Source organism: Podarcis vaucheri (assembly GCF_965113315.1).
Source record: "Podarcis vaucheri genome assembly, chromosome: 4".
Taxonomy (NCBI): domain Eukaryota; kingdom Metazoa; phylum Chordata; class Lepidosauria; order Squamata; family Lacertidae; genus Podarcis; species Podarcis vaucheri.
The window spans coordinates 44969897-44985672 of NC_138762.1; the positions used below are offsets into that span (position 1 = coordinate 44969897).

A 15776-nucleotide genomic window follows, 5' to 3' on the forward strand; every position below is an offset into this window, starting at 1 on the left:
TAGATATTCAAGCAAGCCATGCTTAATTGCAGCTTCATGATTTCTCCCACTTACTCCAGGGGAGAAGCAAAGCAGAAGCAATCTGAGTTGCCGTTCATCAAGGTAAGCCACAATTAGTCAGCCAACTTTGTTTTGGGGGAGAAAGGCAGGGTAAAATTAATGCTAAATAAAACCAAACAAATTAATCAAAGCACATGTCAATGCACGCCATCATTTAAATGACAGAGAAGGAAGTACTCACCATGTATAATCAGAACATACTCTGCGCTGTTTAGGCCAATAGAGTTTGCTGCTTCACATCGATATGTACCATTGTCCGTTCTATTTAGGGAATTAATGTTTAGCTCCCTACCATTGACAACCATCCTTTCTGGATCTGGTAAATCTCCACCATCCTTTGTCCATAATACTGGATCTGGCCTATTAAAAACAAATAGATGAAACCATTATTTTCAAATTCATTTTAAAATAAACGTGCATCACATCACATCAAACCAACCCAACAAGGGTTTTCGCATGCAGCAAACTTTAAGAACCATAAAAATAATTAAGTAATTAATACAGACAGATCTGAAACACACCATTCACAATTAAATATTATATTTAAATTAGATAAAATATTGGTTGGTGGTAAGGTCAATTATTTATAATTGGCTTTGCAAATGCCTTAGAACCACAGAAATATTCGTGATTAAATTTTCCTACAAAATGTTGTCTCTTTTACAATATCATGCATAAAATGTGGTATTGCACCAGTATGGAACGGTACCTAAACCCGTCATGTCAGCATTTGGGAACAAAGTTATATAGGCGCACATAACAGTTGCACTACTTTAGGCTGAAAACAATAAGCCTTTACAAGGCAACACTTCAAGGCTATAATTCATTAGTGGAGTGTGTAGGAAGATCATCACAGGCTGCTAAAAGGCACAGATAAAGCAAAACTACAGAAAAAGTTAGTACCCGGTTCTTATAATAGTCATTAAGGAAAATAAAAAAATACGTGGGTATAGCAATGGATGTGCAATAAAATCAGAGGAACTGGGACAGAAGGTAGAATTGTGGAAGAGAATTAATCTATAAAGGCTTGGTAACAATAAAGGTATTCTGTAATGGGAACTATGGAGAAGCAAAAAGTCTGTAAAGAAGAATCTGAGAGGACTACGAGAAAATATTTTTCACACATAGTTATAAATTATGTGGTAGTGTTTCTATTTTATGTCACTCTGTCCAAAGCCTCAGGGTAAAAGAAAATATTAATATAATATATATATTTCCTAATAAATAACAGAAAGTCTAGCAATAATATACAATATTGTAATGCTACCATTAAATTTAAAGCAGCAAGCAGAAACCCAAATGTTAACCCACAAATCTGTATACCTACATTCTGATTCTGGTTTTCCTATGTATGGAACTCTAGCAATAGCATATATGTTTTAGTGGGGCAGGTTAAAGTACAAAAAAATGAAGAAAGCTTACATTTTAGCAAGGGAAAAAACAGTGGCACCTCCAGCTATACATTAGCATGGGACCTCTATACACCTGCCCCCAACCACCCATTTTTAGTCTAACCAGTTCTCACTGTAAACCTATGGATTGGCTTATTACCATATTTATTCAAGTTAAATGCGCCGTCAACTCTAATGCACACCTCAGTTTTCAGAACCTTGAAACAAAAAACAAAAAAAGGATTTTTTTGTGCAAATGTGCCATCGAATCTAATGTGCACCTTAATTTTCGCAATGTAATTTGGCCAGAAAGGTGAGCATTAGATTCGAGTAAATATAGTAGATCCCTGAGGAAGAAAGAACTGGACACATAGTACTAAATATATTGTAAAATACCAAGGGAAAGCCAGCCACTTACTACCACCCACTTTTGTGTGTTAATGAAGTGTCTTCAAGTGTCTTTGGTGTACATCTTCTAGCCTCTGACCATGCAAGTCTCTAACTGCCTTCATATGCCAGCACTCTCCAAAGTTTGACACTTTGACATAGTAATTCCCTTCTGGCATTTCTTATAGAAATTTATAGTACAAACCTAACATGCCTATTCAGAACTGATCATGTTTGGTTCAGCGATACTTATTCATACATAAGGGTGTTTAGGATCACAGTCTTAAGAAAGAAATATGGACATAAAGGCAACAATTTTCCGTTAGCCCTTCCAAAAATTTAACACCTCTCTTTTTTGCATGTTCATCGTTCCTTCCTGCTATTTTAATGGTAGTGTTTTAATGTTTTCGTGATTTTTTTTATGTGCCCATCGTAAGCTTTGTGGCTGTTTTGGGTTGAGAAATAGACCAGAATTCGTAAATAAATAATCTCTCACACTGAGCAGTACTTCCATATCATATGATATTATGCAATAATGTAACATGCTTAAAAGTTGCAATTTACAGAGTCAGCACCTTTAGTTTATTGATAATATATCCGAATACTGACCCTAGTGACTGTTCCTAAAAATAGAAGCTATGTGGGAAAGGTATATTTAATATCACCTGACTGAGATAATCCGTGTTTAAATAATATATTTTTGATTCAAAAAAATATTATGCAATTACTTTCACTTGGATTATACACAACAACAGAGACAGAAAATGAAATATTTGTTGAAAAATAAACATAGATTTGACATAGTAATAAATGCATTCCAAACACAACATAGTGTTTCTAGTTGCAAAAACAGTATTTCCTCGGTAAAAATAAATGTTTGTTATTTAACTTTATTAACTATGTGCTGAGTCCGACTATTCAGTCCTCTGACTTACATCTGATACCAAAGCTAGAAGCTAAAGAGAATCTCTTATGCAGCAGACAGATGAGCTTGGAAGCCAGTTTTGCACATGTAATCTAGCAGAAAGCATTTGTGTTCAAACAGTCCATGTTGTTTATGTTAAAATGCTGAGAGAGCTAATTTCTCTTTAAGGGGTAGAATGAGGCAGCTTGCTGAAGAGAGGTGTTCTTTTAAAACTAAGGTATTCTTAGATTTATAATATCTCTCCCTCTTGTTCCTTACAAATGCATAAGGCATGCATCACTCAGTTGATCTACTCATGTTTCTCACAAGCTTTTAAGAATCAAATACTTCTGGAAAAAGATAGGCTAAGTTATTGAATACTGTATGTGTTATATTATATGTGTTGTAAGCAATGTTGGATATTGGAAAGTCAGATTATCTTAAAGTACTGTTAAGCAATTTCTCATAATATTTTAATCTCTCTGTTTCTATACCTGCAAAGGTGCAGGGAGTGTGGCACCAGTGCAATGAAGCAGCTATTGTGGCAATTCAGGATAGTGCAGCTACACCAGAGTATCTCCTGCACGCAAGCCATGTACAAGGCAAATAATGGTGGAAAGGGAATGCTGAGAAGACAGGACAGATACCTAGTGACCTGTAAGCATGATCCCTCTTTGTTCGGGAGGCAGGAGGGTGAGCAGCAGAGAATGAGTGGGTGGTGTTAGGACAGAATTTGGGATGAAGTAAAGAATAGAGTGGGACAAGATCAAGGCATAAATTGGTTGTAAGCACTGCAACTACCTCTTGACCCCAAACCACCAATGTCAGACATGATTGGAATTGAACACGCTAATAATGGTCAGAATCCAACGAATCATGCAGCTAGTTCTGTGTGCTCACTGTGCTTTCAATACATTCTCTGAATAGTAGCTCTCCCCCATCTTCAACGAGTTGAATGCAAACCCTTTTGAAACTAAGGTTGATCTCAACAGCCGTTTGTTTCATGGTATTGAGGGGTCTTTTTTTGAAAGAGCAGCTTGTTGGAAAACGATAATAATAGTGATAATAAAATGAGACAGCATGAAAATAAAAAAAAAACAATTAAATACATGCTTAAATAAAATAAGACTATGCCTTCAGGATTCCCGGAGGAAAGAACACGAAATTAAAAGAGAGAGAAAAAGATCTAAAGCTGTATTTTACCACTGCAGTTTAAAAGGGAGGGCAAGATATCATTATAAAACCATCATTATAAAACCTTCCAAGAGATTTTATTGTCTGCCTTTGGGAGAATAGAAGGAAGAGAGAAGCAGAAAGCTTTCTGTTTCCTCTCATATCTCCACTTACTATCTTCGAAAGAAAGACAAGCGGATTTCTCTTCTGTGACTCATAGAGTAAATGTAGTTATAGATGCTGCACACTATGCTGTCAAGCATAAAGCTGAACGTCATCTGCACAAATATAGGAATATGTAGAATTATTCTGATTTGCAGTAACAATCTGGGTTTCATTATTATTACTATTTTAGAATGATGTGTATATAATAAGGAGAATGTAAGTTGAGAAATTAATGTGCTTAACAAGCAGCCATTGTGCACATTCACCAGGCCTCGTGGAGGAGCATGTGCACACAATCCTTCCAGGAAGAGAAAATTGTGCACATTTCCCAGTCCATATATATAAACAGGCCTTGGATAAATCCACATTCCCTAAAACTCCATAATGCATCTGTAACAACAAAACTGGACACCTTTATCTGCTCCAGCTGCAATAAAACGTGTCGCTCCCATATTGGTTTTTACAGCCACAGCAGGCCCTGTAACTCTCCAACGGTTTGACTTTACCCCAGATGCTGCACTTTTCCATTGTCTCTCAATACAAATTGATGTCAACCAATCAGGATCATCTTACGTTTGCACTTGTGTTGCTGCTTCTAGAACAGATGGGTAAGGCTGCAGACCTATCCACTCTTAAATGGAAGTAACCCTTGTTGAACATAGCTAGACTTACTTCTGAGTAAGCATGCATACAATAACAATGTGGCTGCTGTTCTAAACTGCCATCAGTTGCTGAATATAATATAATATAAACTTTACGTCAGTACTTTAAAAATAGATGCTTTGATAAATTTGCATGCTAAGGTCAAATGGAACCTGGCATCAGGAACAAAACAATACTTTAAAAACTGAACTGTGCATACCTCTGTCGCTACAGTATATGTGGTTGCAAAATTTAAATGATGCTGATAGCTTATAAATAATGTAACCAGGATTGGGGTGCATAAAAAGGAAACTATAAAGGTGAAAAATTTCAAGACACCCTTGAGGCAAAAAATGGGAGAACATCCAGCAATACAAATGTCATTGCAATAGCATGACATTGTAAATCACACACACACACACACACACACACACACACATTTTCCATTTGAGAAATAACGTAGTTGTAAATCCTTTAAACTAAGTTTTAAATCCCCTATAAAAGTTTAAATCCTATTTCACCCTAGGGAATGCATGCCATGCAAGAATGGGTTAAGTAGGGTTGCCATTATAAATTAGCTCAAGGAAAAAGCACTAAATATACAGTATAGGGGACAATTTTATCCAAACGCAGAAGCTGAGGAAAGGTGGATAAGATTGCTATAGGCCAGGGCATTCTTTCCTATTCTTCAAGGATTCTCTTTCACATGGCTTTGCTGCTAACCATAAATGCTAACTAAGTGCCTATTAAGGGAGCAGATTGCTTTAGCCATTTGGATGGCCATCTCACAGCCTGCTCCAAAGGATGTGGTGGCCATGAAACTGGTTTGCCTATTCCAAGGGTGGGCTGTGGGCCCACTGGCTCAAAAGAAGCAGCCTGCAGTTTGGCCAGGAGGGAGAAAAAGGCAATTTCATTTAAAAAGACTGAATGGATCAGACCACGGTCCATTTACCCCAGCCTCTCATTCCCATGAATGTGGGACGCGGGTGGCGCTGTGGGCTAAAGCCTCAACGCCTAGGGCTTGCCGATCGAAAGGTCGGCGGTTCGAATCCCCGCGGCGGGGTGCGCTCCCGCTGTTTGGTCCCAGCGCCTGCCCACCTAGCAGTTCGAAAGCACCCCCGGGTGCAAGTAGATAAATAGGTACCGCTTACCAGCGGGAAGGTAAACGGCGTTCCGTGTGCGGCTCTGGCTCGCCAGAGCAGCGATGTCACGCTGGCCACGTGACCCGGAAGTGTCCCCGGACAGCGCTGGCCCCCGGCCAATAAATGTGAGATGGGCGCACAAACCCCACAGTCTGTCAAGACTGGCCCGTTTGGGCAGGGGTACCTTTACCTTTACCTTTACCTCATTCCCATAGTGGCCAACCAGATGACTTGTAAAGTTCATAAGCAGAGCTCAGATGCAACAGCCCTCCCCAACCTAGGGGAGGCCAAGTACAATTTCAAATACAATCCCTAGCATTTCCCATTAAAATGGTGTCTGGTAAGAAGACTGGGACAGATCTCTGCTCAGGAATGTAAAGTGGGTAGTAGTGTTTAAGCAGGACCGATTGACTCAGCATAAGACACCTTTAGATGTCTAATATATATTCAGTATGTGCTGCTGCTTTCAGAGGGCAGGGGCCGAAGCTCAGTGCTTTAGTTCAATTCCTGGAATCTCCAGTTAAGAGAGTTAAAATAAGGGGTGAAGGCAAATACATCTGCTTGAGACCTTGGAGAGCAGACAATACTCAAGAGGGTGGGCATTCATCTGACCTTGAATAAGGTAGCTTCCTATGTACTTATGGGATGGATGTTCATGTGAATCTGGTAGTGTGCTGTTTGCTTATTTCTGATCCCCTACCATATTTGCTCAACTGTCATACCTGCACAGCTCAGGCAGCAGGGGGGGAAAGGCAGGAACTGCAGGAGCAGCTGAAAGTGGCAGAATCATCTAATTGGTGGTGAAGCGAGAATCCAAGGATTTAATGAAAGAATGTATTTAGAACAAAAGTGTGCAAACTGTACAACTCCTCTCTTACATCCCCAACTGCATTTCATTAGCATTAACATGGCTCTCAATTAATCTCAGTAATTTGTAACAGCTATTCTGATGCACCCACTTGAGTACTGTATTATCTTGATACTGCTGACATTTGCATGTCTTGGGGGGTGGGGTGGGGAGGGAGAGATATTTATCGTCCTTCAAATCTACTGAGCCTTTCCCATTCTTTGTTTTCCCTGTTTTAAGAAGAAACAATTTCTCACAGTTTTCTTACTACAGCTGTTTATGAATAAAGAAGGAAACAAAGGCCTTGATCCAGAAGTGGAACTTATGAGCTTCTGTGTTCACAACAGGACTGCTGTCTTTCATCTGACCTATGCCTACCCCCTACTTTTCTTGACTACATTGCAAATGACTTTTGAAATGTGAGAATAATTAAAAGACACCCCTGTGCTATTTTGAATGAAGGGTGGCTACAGTTCAGATAAGGCAACAAGCTATGACATGGTGGCAAACAACCTCTTATCACCAGCTGCACCCCAAAACACTCTCCATGCTTTAAATTGAATTATTTCCTCACTCTTACTTCTTCATGTTTAAAGCCCATATTTTTAAAGCCTGTATTTTCTTTACATAGGAATGATTCATTTATCAATATTCATTAACAAAAAGCTTCACTAATCCTCAAAGATAAATGCTAAAAACCTAAGAATAGCAGAAAAACAGCACACCAGTTGAGTCAGGAATGAGATCAAGCTGGGCTGAGTGTCAGATCAAAAGGATAAATCAGTAACATGCTGAGTTCAGGCAAGGTGGTCAACTGCTAGGAGATCTGGAAATTAGCCAGCAGTCAAGGAACCAGAGGAGCAGTACAGCCAGGAACAGCGTCCAAAGTTTAAAAAGCAAAATGAAAGCCAGAACAGAGCAAGATGAGAGAAAAACAAGTAGCCAGAAGCTTGCGAAGTCTGGGGCAGCAACAGTCAAGGAAGATACTTTGCTACTTTGCATCTCTGTTGTTGATTACTAGGTGTCTGCTTACTCAAGGCTAAAAAAGATTTGCATCCCCCAAAAGAGGAAATAATACACTGATTTGCTTACTTTATATGTACAGATGAACATTTAAATAAGGATAATTTAAATATGACTACAAAGCTAAAGACAAAGGCTCTCATAACCAAAGAATTGAGGTAGGCCCACACATAAACAATTGCCACAAACTGGGTTTACAATACTTCCCCTCCCCCAGCCACCAGTGTTTGTTCACTTGAGTTCATTTCTTTCTCCCTACCTCCCATACAAACACATACACAACATCCATCCATCCATCCCCTCTGTCTCTCTCTCTCTTCCGCCCCCCCCCCAAGCTCATGTTCTTGTTGTCTGAATGGTGGACAAGATGTTGGAAGATGGAAGAGGGAGGACTTCCTCCGGCAAGAAGTATTAACCATTTTTCTGCCTCCAAATTATTTTCTTCCTTTCCTTGATGATCTGGAAACTGTTGGAAGTTCCTTGCAGTACTTGTTACATTTGTAGTTTAGAAAGGAAAAGGTAAAATAGAGGAAGAAAACACTCTAGCATCCAGACTGGAATCTGGACAGAACCTTAAAATGATGGACCATCTGGGACAAAAGAGGACTCCTAGCCAACTTATGGAGTGGTGCTGCCCTTTTCTGTGAACACAAAAACACACTAGCTAAAAAGGGTATGGGGGGTAGCAGAAAAGCTAACACATGGAAAAAAGGCATTGGGGTTCAACCTTCTTCTGGGTCCTGGATGCAACAGTCAAGAAATAACCAGAAATCCATAATCTGCAGTACTTCTAAGAGGTTTTGCTATGCATCGCCTAAAGAAAATTGTTTACCTCATACAAAACATAAAGGGAACAGATAAGCTTACAGGAAGTTTCTTTTTTTGTGGGGCAGAGGGAGACAGAGACTTTACATATCAAGAGAACGCCAAAAAATGCCTAGACAAATAACTGTTTGAATCAGCCTCACTAAGTTGATCTTGACTGCTAGTAGAAGATACAAATCTGAATCATTCTGCCTCCCCACATTTCACCATTTTTAAAAAAACTTTGATATTCCTACCATCTCATATACGGTATATTATGGTGCAATACAATCACTATATGTTGAAGCAATGTTACCTGTTAAACAGCTATCAGAGTCATGGTGCCTCTGCAATAAACAAATATTCTGTTTGTACCTCCAATAAATTATTTGATGCTGTAGACTGAGAACTAGAAGTACAATAAAACCAGCTCAGAACCCTTCAGCCACAACTTTATTTTTGTAGGTCTCTGTTCCAAAACCTTCCATTTGCTTATTTCTTATTTTTCTTCTTCTTTTTGCAGCTACCTCTACTCAGATATCATTCTGAGTATACATTTAAATATTTCTTTAAGAGTCTTGCACCCTTTCCAGAACTGAAAGGCTGTAATTATTTTTCATCATTGGAATTAAATTGTGGGAGATTTCAGAAACAAAGAATAATGATAAAGTTATTAGGAGCTAAAAGCAATTGGTTTAATGGCTTTTAGCTCTTAATAAGCTTGTTACATTTAACACATTTTCATGCTAATAGTTGCTGTTCAGTTACCACAGATGTTTCCTACGTGTTGTCATGATTTTTCTTGCCTACTCATGTCATGAGATTCTGTCGTCTTCTTTGCCCATTCCCAAAGAAAGCTTTGCTGAGAACCGAGTAGCTGCGAAGAGTAGCATCTGGCATGACTAACAGAAACAGGAGGTATTTCAATAAGCAGGGCTGCTAGTAAATGAAAATTAACAGGCATCTCAACTCATATATAATTTCAGGATTTTATTTTGCTCTGTTTAGCAAAAAAAAATTCCACAATGTAAAGCCACTAGAGGCAACAGATCCCAAGCCATGTAAAGAGGCAACAGAAAAGAATTTAATCCCACTTGAGAAGGGGGGGGGGCACCAATTAATGTTTTAACAGTGCAATCCTAACTACCAGTATATCTATTCAGAAGTCAGTTCTAATGAATTCAGTGAGTGAGTGGGGACTGAAGTCTCACTCTGTTGTTCCATGGAACTCGATGAGATTACAACACTGGAAACAGAAACTGAATAGTTGTATACGTTATAAAGCTCCTCAGAATGGAATTGGTTTTATAAAGAACTGCAGTTAACTTTAATTGTTTATTAAAAATCTGTGTTTAAAGTTTTCAACTTTAGACTACAATCATTAATTTGTTCCTTATCCCAATACTCTTACATGCTAAAGATTAAACTTGAATGTGAGAACTCTCTTATGCATAGTTTTTGAGGATAAAATTATTATTTGAAGGCCTGATTTGAAAAGGGCAAAATATTCTCCTAGGAAGATATAGTATAGAAAATGGAGGGCCTCGTTCAATTGCTTTATTGTTGTTATTAAGTATTACTGTCACTCAAATTACTAAACACACACAAAGTAATAATACATTCATTCAAATAAAAAACTAGAAAAAAAACAAAAATAATTCCTGAAACCCATTCCAGATGTACATCAGCAGTACCGCACTTAATAAAGAAAAGTATAGATCTTTAACCTGACCCCAAGTTATCTGTTATTGCAGACAAATTTCACTTGTGCATTCTACACATGCCCCACTAAATTCAGTAGGGCTTGCTGCTAGATAAGGGTGTACAGTGGTACCTCGGGTTAAGAACTTAATTTGTTCTGGAGGTCCGTTCTTAACCTGAAACTGTTCTTAACCTGAGGTACCACTTTAGCTAATGGGGCCTCTTGCTCCTGCCACACCACCACCATGCGATTTCTGTTCTCATCCTGAAGCAAAGTTCTTAACCTGAGGTAATATTTCTGGGTTAGCGGAGTACGTAACTTGAAGCATCTGTAACCTGAAGCGTCTGTAACCTGAGGTACCACTGTATATGATTGTAGCCTTGAGAATGGAACCTTGCCAGTAATGTAGAAAGAAGTATTTGGAGGGGACCAACTTTAACAGCAAAAGTGTCATGTGGATCCCTACTCTCTTCTCCTGTGTTTTTTACCCAGCCACGATCACTTCCAGTTATTGGAGTATAGAGACTTCGGCTCTGAATCTTCAGCTTCTGAGTATAGATGCCTTGGCCCATGGAACTGCCATGTGTTTGGACAGTATTTTGATAGATCCTTGGCTCAGACTGTCTGGTATAACTTTTGGCTTTCTTTTTACTGTTGCTAATTTGGGTCATGGGTCAAAGGTTCTGTATGGCTGTCCGAGAAAATGATCTAATTTAGCATGTTTATTGTATTTGTAATTAGTAAACAAAGCTAAAAAGCTAAATATCGCCTAATATTGTATTTAGAATTGACATAATCAGTTCATTGTAACTAATAAACTTCTCAATCATAAACTTTTCAACAGAAAAATAAAATGCTGAAATTTTTTGGGGGGCCCACATTGTCTACAACAGCTAGGAATTTTTTTAAAAAATGAAATCTGGAAATCTGGGGATTATGGCTCATTGGGGAAAGCAACTGTTCCTCTTGCTTCTCCCCTATGAACACCTATCACTGTCACCTTGGGCCAACTGTTGCCAGTCAAAAGTACTGCAACTTCATGTATACCAGCCTGAGCTCCTTGGAGCAGTGCTTCTCAACCTGTGGGTCCCCAGATGTTCAACAACATCTGGGGATCCACAGGTTGAGAAAGGCTGCCTTGGAGAAAGGGCATGACATAGAAACAAAAGATACATAAAAGTGGCGCAATCTCTAACAATCAGCTGAGTGATACCTCATTACTACCTGAATAGCTGTTGCTTGTTCGATGCCAATGATAGCATTTTGAAGGGAGGATATGATAATACCAAATGCAAGCCGTGGGAAAAGGATATGACAAATGTGCTCATTTTGTTCCCCTCTTCTGAAAGGTTGAATGCTTAAAAGATCTTTGATTATATTTTCATGGTTTCTAAGTTCTAGGGTTAAAGGCACAGATGACATTGCCTTATAGTCTTTGTTAGTTCTAAGATACAGACTTTTAAAACCATATTTTTGTCTTCCATAATTTCAAGGGAAAGGGGAAAAAATGCATTTCAATGATGTATACATGTTATTACTTAAGAAGCTGCATTTAGATTTTTCTTCCTTCACACTGTATTTTTTTCTGCATCATTTTTGGAGCAAACATTGCAGGAAAAGCAGTTGAGCCTTAAGAAAGCTCTTTACTGAACAGAGCCCATTAAGCCATCTGATCACTTTACAGACAACTCGAAGAGAAGTTCTTAGGTACTATAGTGAGAGTTTTACTGTGAAGTGTAATTTATAAATGGACTCTAATGCTTCTCCCTGTTTCTTTCCATGACACTTTTTATGACACCAATTTTGCTGCTTTGTAGGGAAAAAGGGATTCCCAAACGGAAAATGAAAATCTAGTTGCATGACAGCAAATCTATTAACTGCAACTTGAAATTGAATATATTATTATAGTATGTGTTTACACCTTAGCAGAAATGATGCATTTTTATAAGTATAACTCTCTGTATAATGCTACATTACCAATTCCAAGCCTTAAATGTATTGTAATATTTGTGAATAGGGATACTAAACCAACATTTATACTGTCCTTCAAAATAATTGGCTTTTTGTTACAAGGCACCTATCTGAGAAGGTTTTCCAAGCATATTCCCTCAATGGAGTCATATTCATTCTCAGGTGTGACTTTTGTAGGACTTCAGAATGTGTAATTGAACATACACCATATTGCTGATGCACAATTAGTAAAGTCAGCATTGACTACAATGGGACAAGTAGTCTCTTCAAAGCTATCTAGCTTCAAAGGAAATTTTACACAGTAGGCAGCTGGAAAGATTTAAAAAAAATTATGGTAGCAGTCAAGAAAAAATCAGATGTTTAAACTATCTAAAATTAAAATTGAGTACAATAATATATAGAAAACTTGTCATATTTTATTTTGTCAAATCTCTGGGCATATATCCCAGTCTACTTCATTTATTTGCATACTGCAGTACTTAAATTGAACCATGTCAGCTTTGATAGAAATCTTAGCTCAAATAGCAATTATAGTCTTTGTTTTGCATGTAATTCGGACAGCTATGGAGAATGAGAAAGAAAAAAAAGCTCTTTACATTGTTCCTATTTACTCAGCTATGTTTCAGAAAGACATATAGAAAAATAAACTGAAAGTTCTATTTGTTAATACTTTGTTGATAGTCCAAGTAATTGAGCCAGAGTCTTTAACACAAATGATTCTTTGTAGCTTTTTAGTCTGTTTGTTCCAACCAATGTACAGTTTGTATGCATTATATGAATCTGATGTCATCAATACAAACAAATTTTACCCACAAGTTTTACCCCAAACCTTTGCCTGATAGTCTTGGGTATAGATGCTTGGCAAGTATTTTTCTTTTAAAGTTTACTGGAATCTGTCAATCATCTGTCAATTATATCAAGAAATAAGCTTCTTCTGTTTATATTATGTCTACTAATATCTCCTACAGTTATATGAAAATGGTAAATGTTTACCCTGATAAATAGTGTAATGGGAGCATGTGACCTACATACAGTGGTGCCTCGCAAGACGAAATTAATTCGTTCCGCGAGTTTTTTTGTCTAGCGAATTTTTCGTCTTGTGAAGCACGGTGTCGGAAAAGTTTTGGAAAAGCTTCAAAAATCACCAAAGTCTTCAAAAACCTCAAAAAAGGCTACCACACTGCGTGCTATGAGTTGCTCCTCGAAGTCAAGTCACAACTGTATTAACGGTGTTAAGAAAAAGGAAACAAACTTGCAAGACGTTTTCGTCTTGCAAAGCAAGCCCATAGGGAAATTCGTCTTGCGAAGCAGCTCAAAAACCGCAAAACCCTTTCATCTAGCGAGTTTTTCATCTTGCGAGGCATTCGTCTTGCGGGGCACCACTGTATTAGCCTTTGATTCACATATTCATTCAAACCTCATGGAGAAACTAAAGTTTCACTCTGCTCCCAACTTTTGGAACCTCTGCCTCTGAGCACAATCCTGTGTCGTGTTCACTCCAAATCAAGTCATATTGTGTCCAGTAGGCATACTTCCAGGTAAGTGTGCTTAGGGCTGTAGCCTTAAGAGTCCTGCATTCTTCTCTGAAATATAATCCAAATTCTTGAAGAGAGGGAGCTTACATATTCTTTAAACCCCAATTCTGACTCTTATGTTTTGAAAATGAATATCAAAAGGCTTTATCTGAATTACTTTTCCAGATATTACTACCCATCCTTTCCAAGCAGAAGTTAGCAGTGACTTCCTGGAGTCTTTCAGGGTAGCCATTAAGAACTTTAGATATCTGATCTTAAGTTTATGTGCCTCATTCATATTTCACACTGCTAGAGCAAGGAAACCAAGTGCCTTGCCTTGGCAAAGAGTACTAAGGCTCACAGCATCCAATTAATTTCTTTCTCCACAAAGAAACTGGAGTAGCTTACCTGTAACTGGTCTGGGAGATGGTCCACAGTGTCACACATGACTAGGAAGTGCTTCCTGCAAGGAGGGAGGGCAGGAGCACATGCTAAGTTGCCAGCCATGCAACCCAGGAAATACTTATCAGTCATCATAGGTTCTCACCTGACTCAACCTAATGTATCATAGAAACCATCCTAGTTAATCTCTAAAATCCTAACATTATGCTAGTGGGAACACTTTCTGAATGTCTGTGTAATCAGGACACAGATACACTGAGACAAATTTATGCCTTGCTTGCAACTGTATTTGTTCTACAAGTTTTCATTTTATGTTACAGAGTTGGTCACAGAACTACCTTGAGAAGGCACCTCAGTGACTAGAACACACAAAAGAGGGAGCAGCTGATAGCCAAAGACAATAGGCCTTTTTGCTAGTAGTCATGTATTATGAAGAAAAGAGAAGGTCAAATGTTAACCACTCTCTCTTTATGCAGGCTGATTTCTCCTTCCACCACGCCATATACATTTGATAACATCTCTACCCACAGCAGATTCATTTCTTACACTTTATAATCTATTCCAGGGTTAGTTATTTGTTCCTTAAAAATCACCTCACTAAAGGGAGCTTCTTAAGAGTTGTATCCAATGTTAGTCATACTCATCACAGACCCACTGAAGTTAATGGACATGATTAACATAGGGCCATAAATTTCACTAGGTCTACTCTGTGTAGAACTTTACTGGATTCAAACATACACATTGTGGTTAGTTGTTAAGGGCACATAATTTTATTCTACTTCTATATTTTGGTTTAATTTTAAAAGTGTATAAACCACTCCATGTCAAAAATGAATTTCTGGGTAGTATCCAGATAAATTTAAAACTACAAAATAAATCAACAATATGTTTCAACCAGCAAAAAATACCATAATCTAAAATACCCTGACAAAACAAAAGGTTTTAACCTAGTGCTAAAAATAAGCAGTGCCAGTGCCAGGCATGCCTCCCTCAAGTGCTTATTCTACAATAGGTGAACCAGCAAAGTGAAGGCTGTCTCTTCTGTACATACATAGTTTGCTTTTCCTAAAGATGGAGCATAGAGAAATTGACTTCCAATTACCATAGCAGAATTTATACAGGAGAAATATAGGCAAATAGTATAAAAATCAGAGGAGGCCTCCTTTGCTTTGAAATGGAGAAATTAGGATTTACACAATGGCAAGGCCTTCACACATAAAGTATATCATATTTTTGTACTTAAGCACAAAATTTAGCATGAAAAATGGTCCAAGTTCTTCAGATGCTTTGGTTTAAATGATGCTCTATAAAGATAGAAGGAATATGTTGTGAAAAGGGTTGTTGAGTTTTTGAAGTCAATTGCCTGAAGTGTCTATTCAAATAGACAGACATATAAACATTGTTTTCTAGTTCCAGTTTCTTCAAAATATGGGATTTTGCAAGATTACATTATTCATACACCCAAGCCATATGGACATTCGATTTGAAGACAGTAGCTGATAAGCTACTTTTCTCACGCTGAAATCCTTCAAGTCCACAACTCTGCTTGTTTCAAGATATTTAAAAGTAAGCTAAGATATTGTGAATGTGTCCATCTCAAAATAGATAAATTTCACCTTATATTTTGTTTGCATATTCCGTAGAAGTTA

At 38.0% G+C, this 15776-nt stretch overlaps 1 protein-coding gene across 4 annotated transcripts in view; it reads right to left on the minus strand.

Moving 5' to 3' along the window:
- The window catches only part of CADM2 (cell adhesion molecule 2), a 372199-nt gene that overhangs the window by 64995 nt on the left and 291428 nt on the right, over window positions 1-15776 (minus strand). For all 4 annotated transcript variants that reach the window (XM_082220768.1, XM_082220770.1, XM_082220769.1 and 1 more), the window contains one exon: window positions 242-420. In XM_082220768.1, the coding sequence (XP_082076894.1) occupies window positions 242-420 (179 nt within the window). The remainder of the gene's footprint in view (window positions 1-241; window positions 421-15776) is intronic.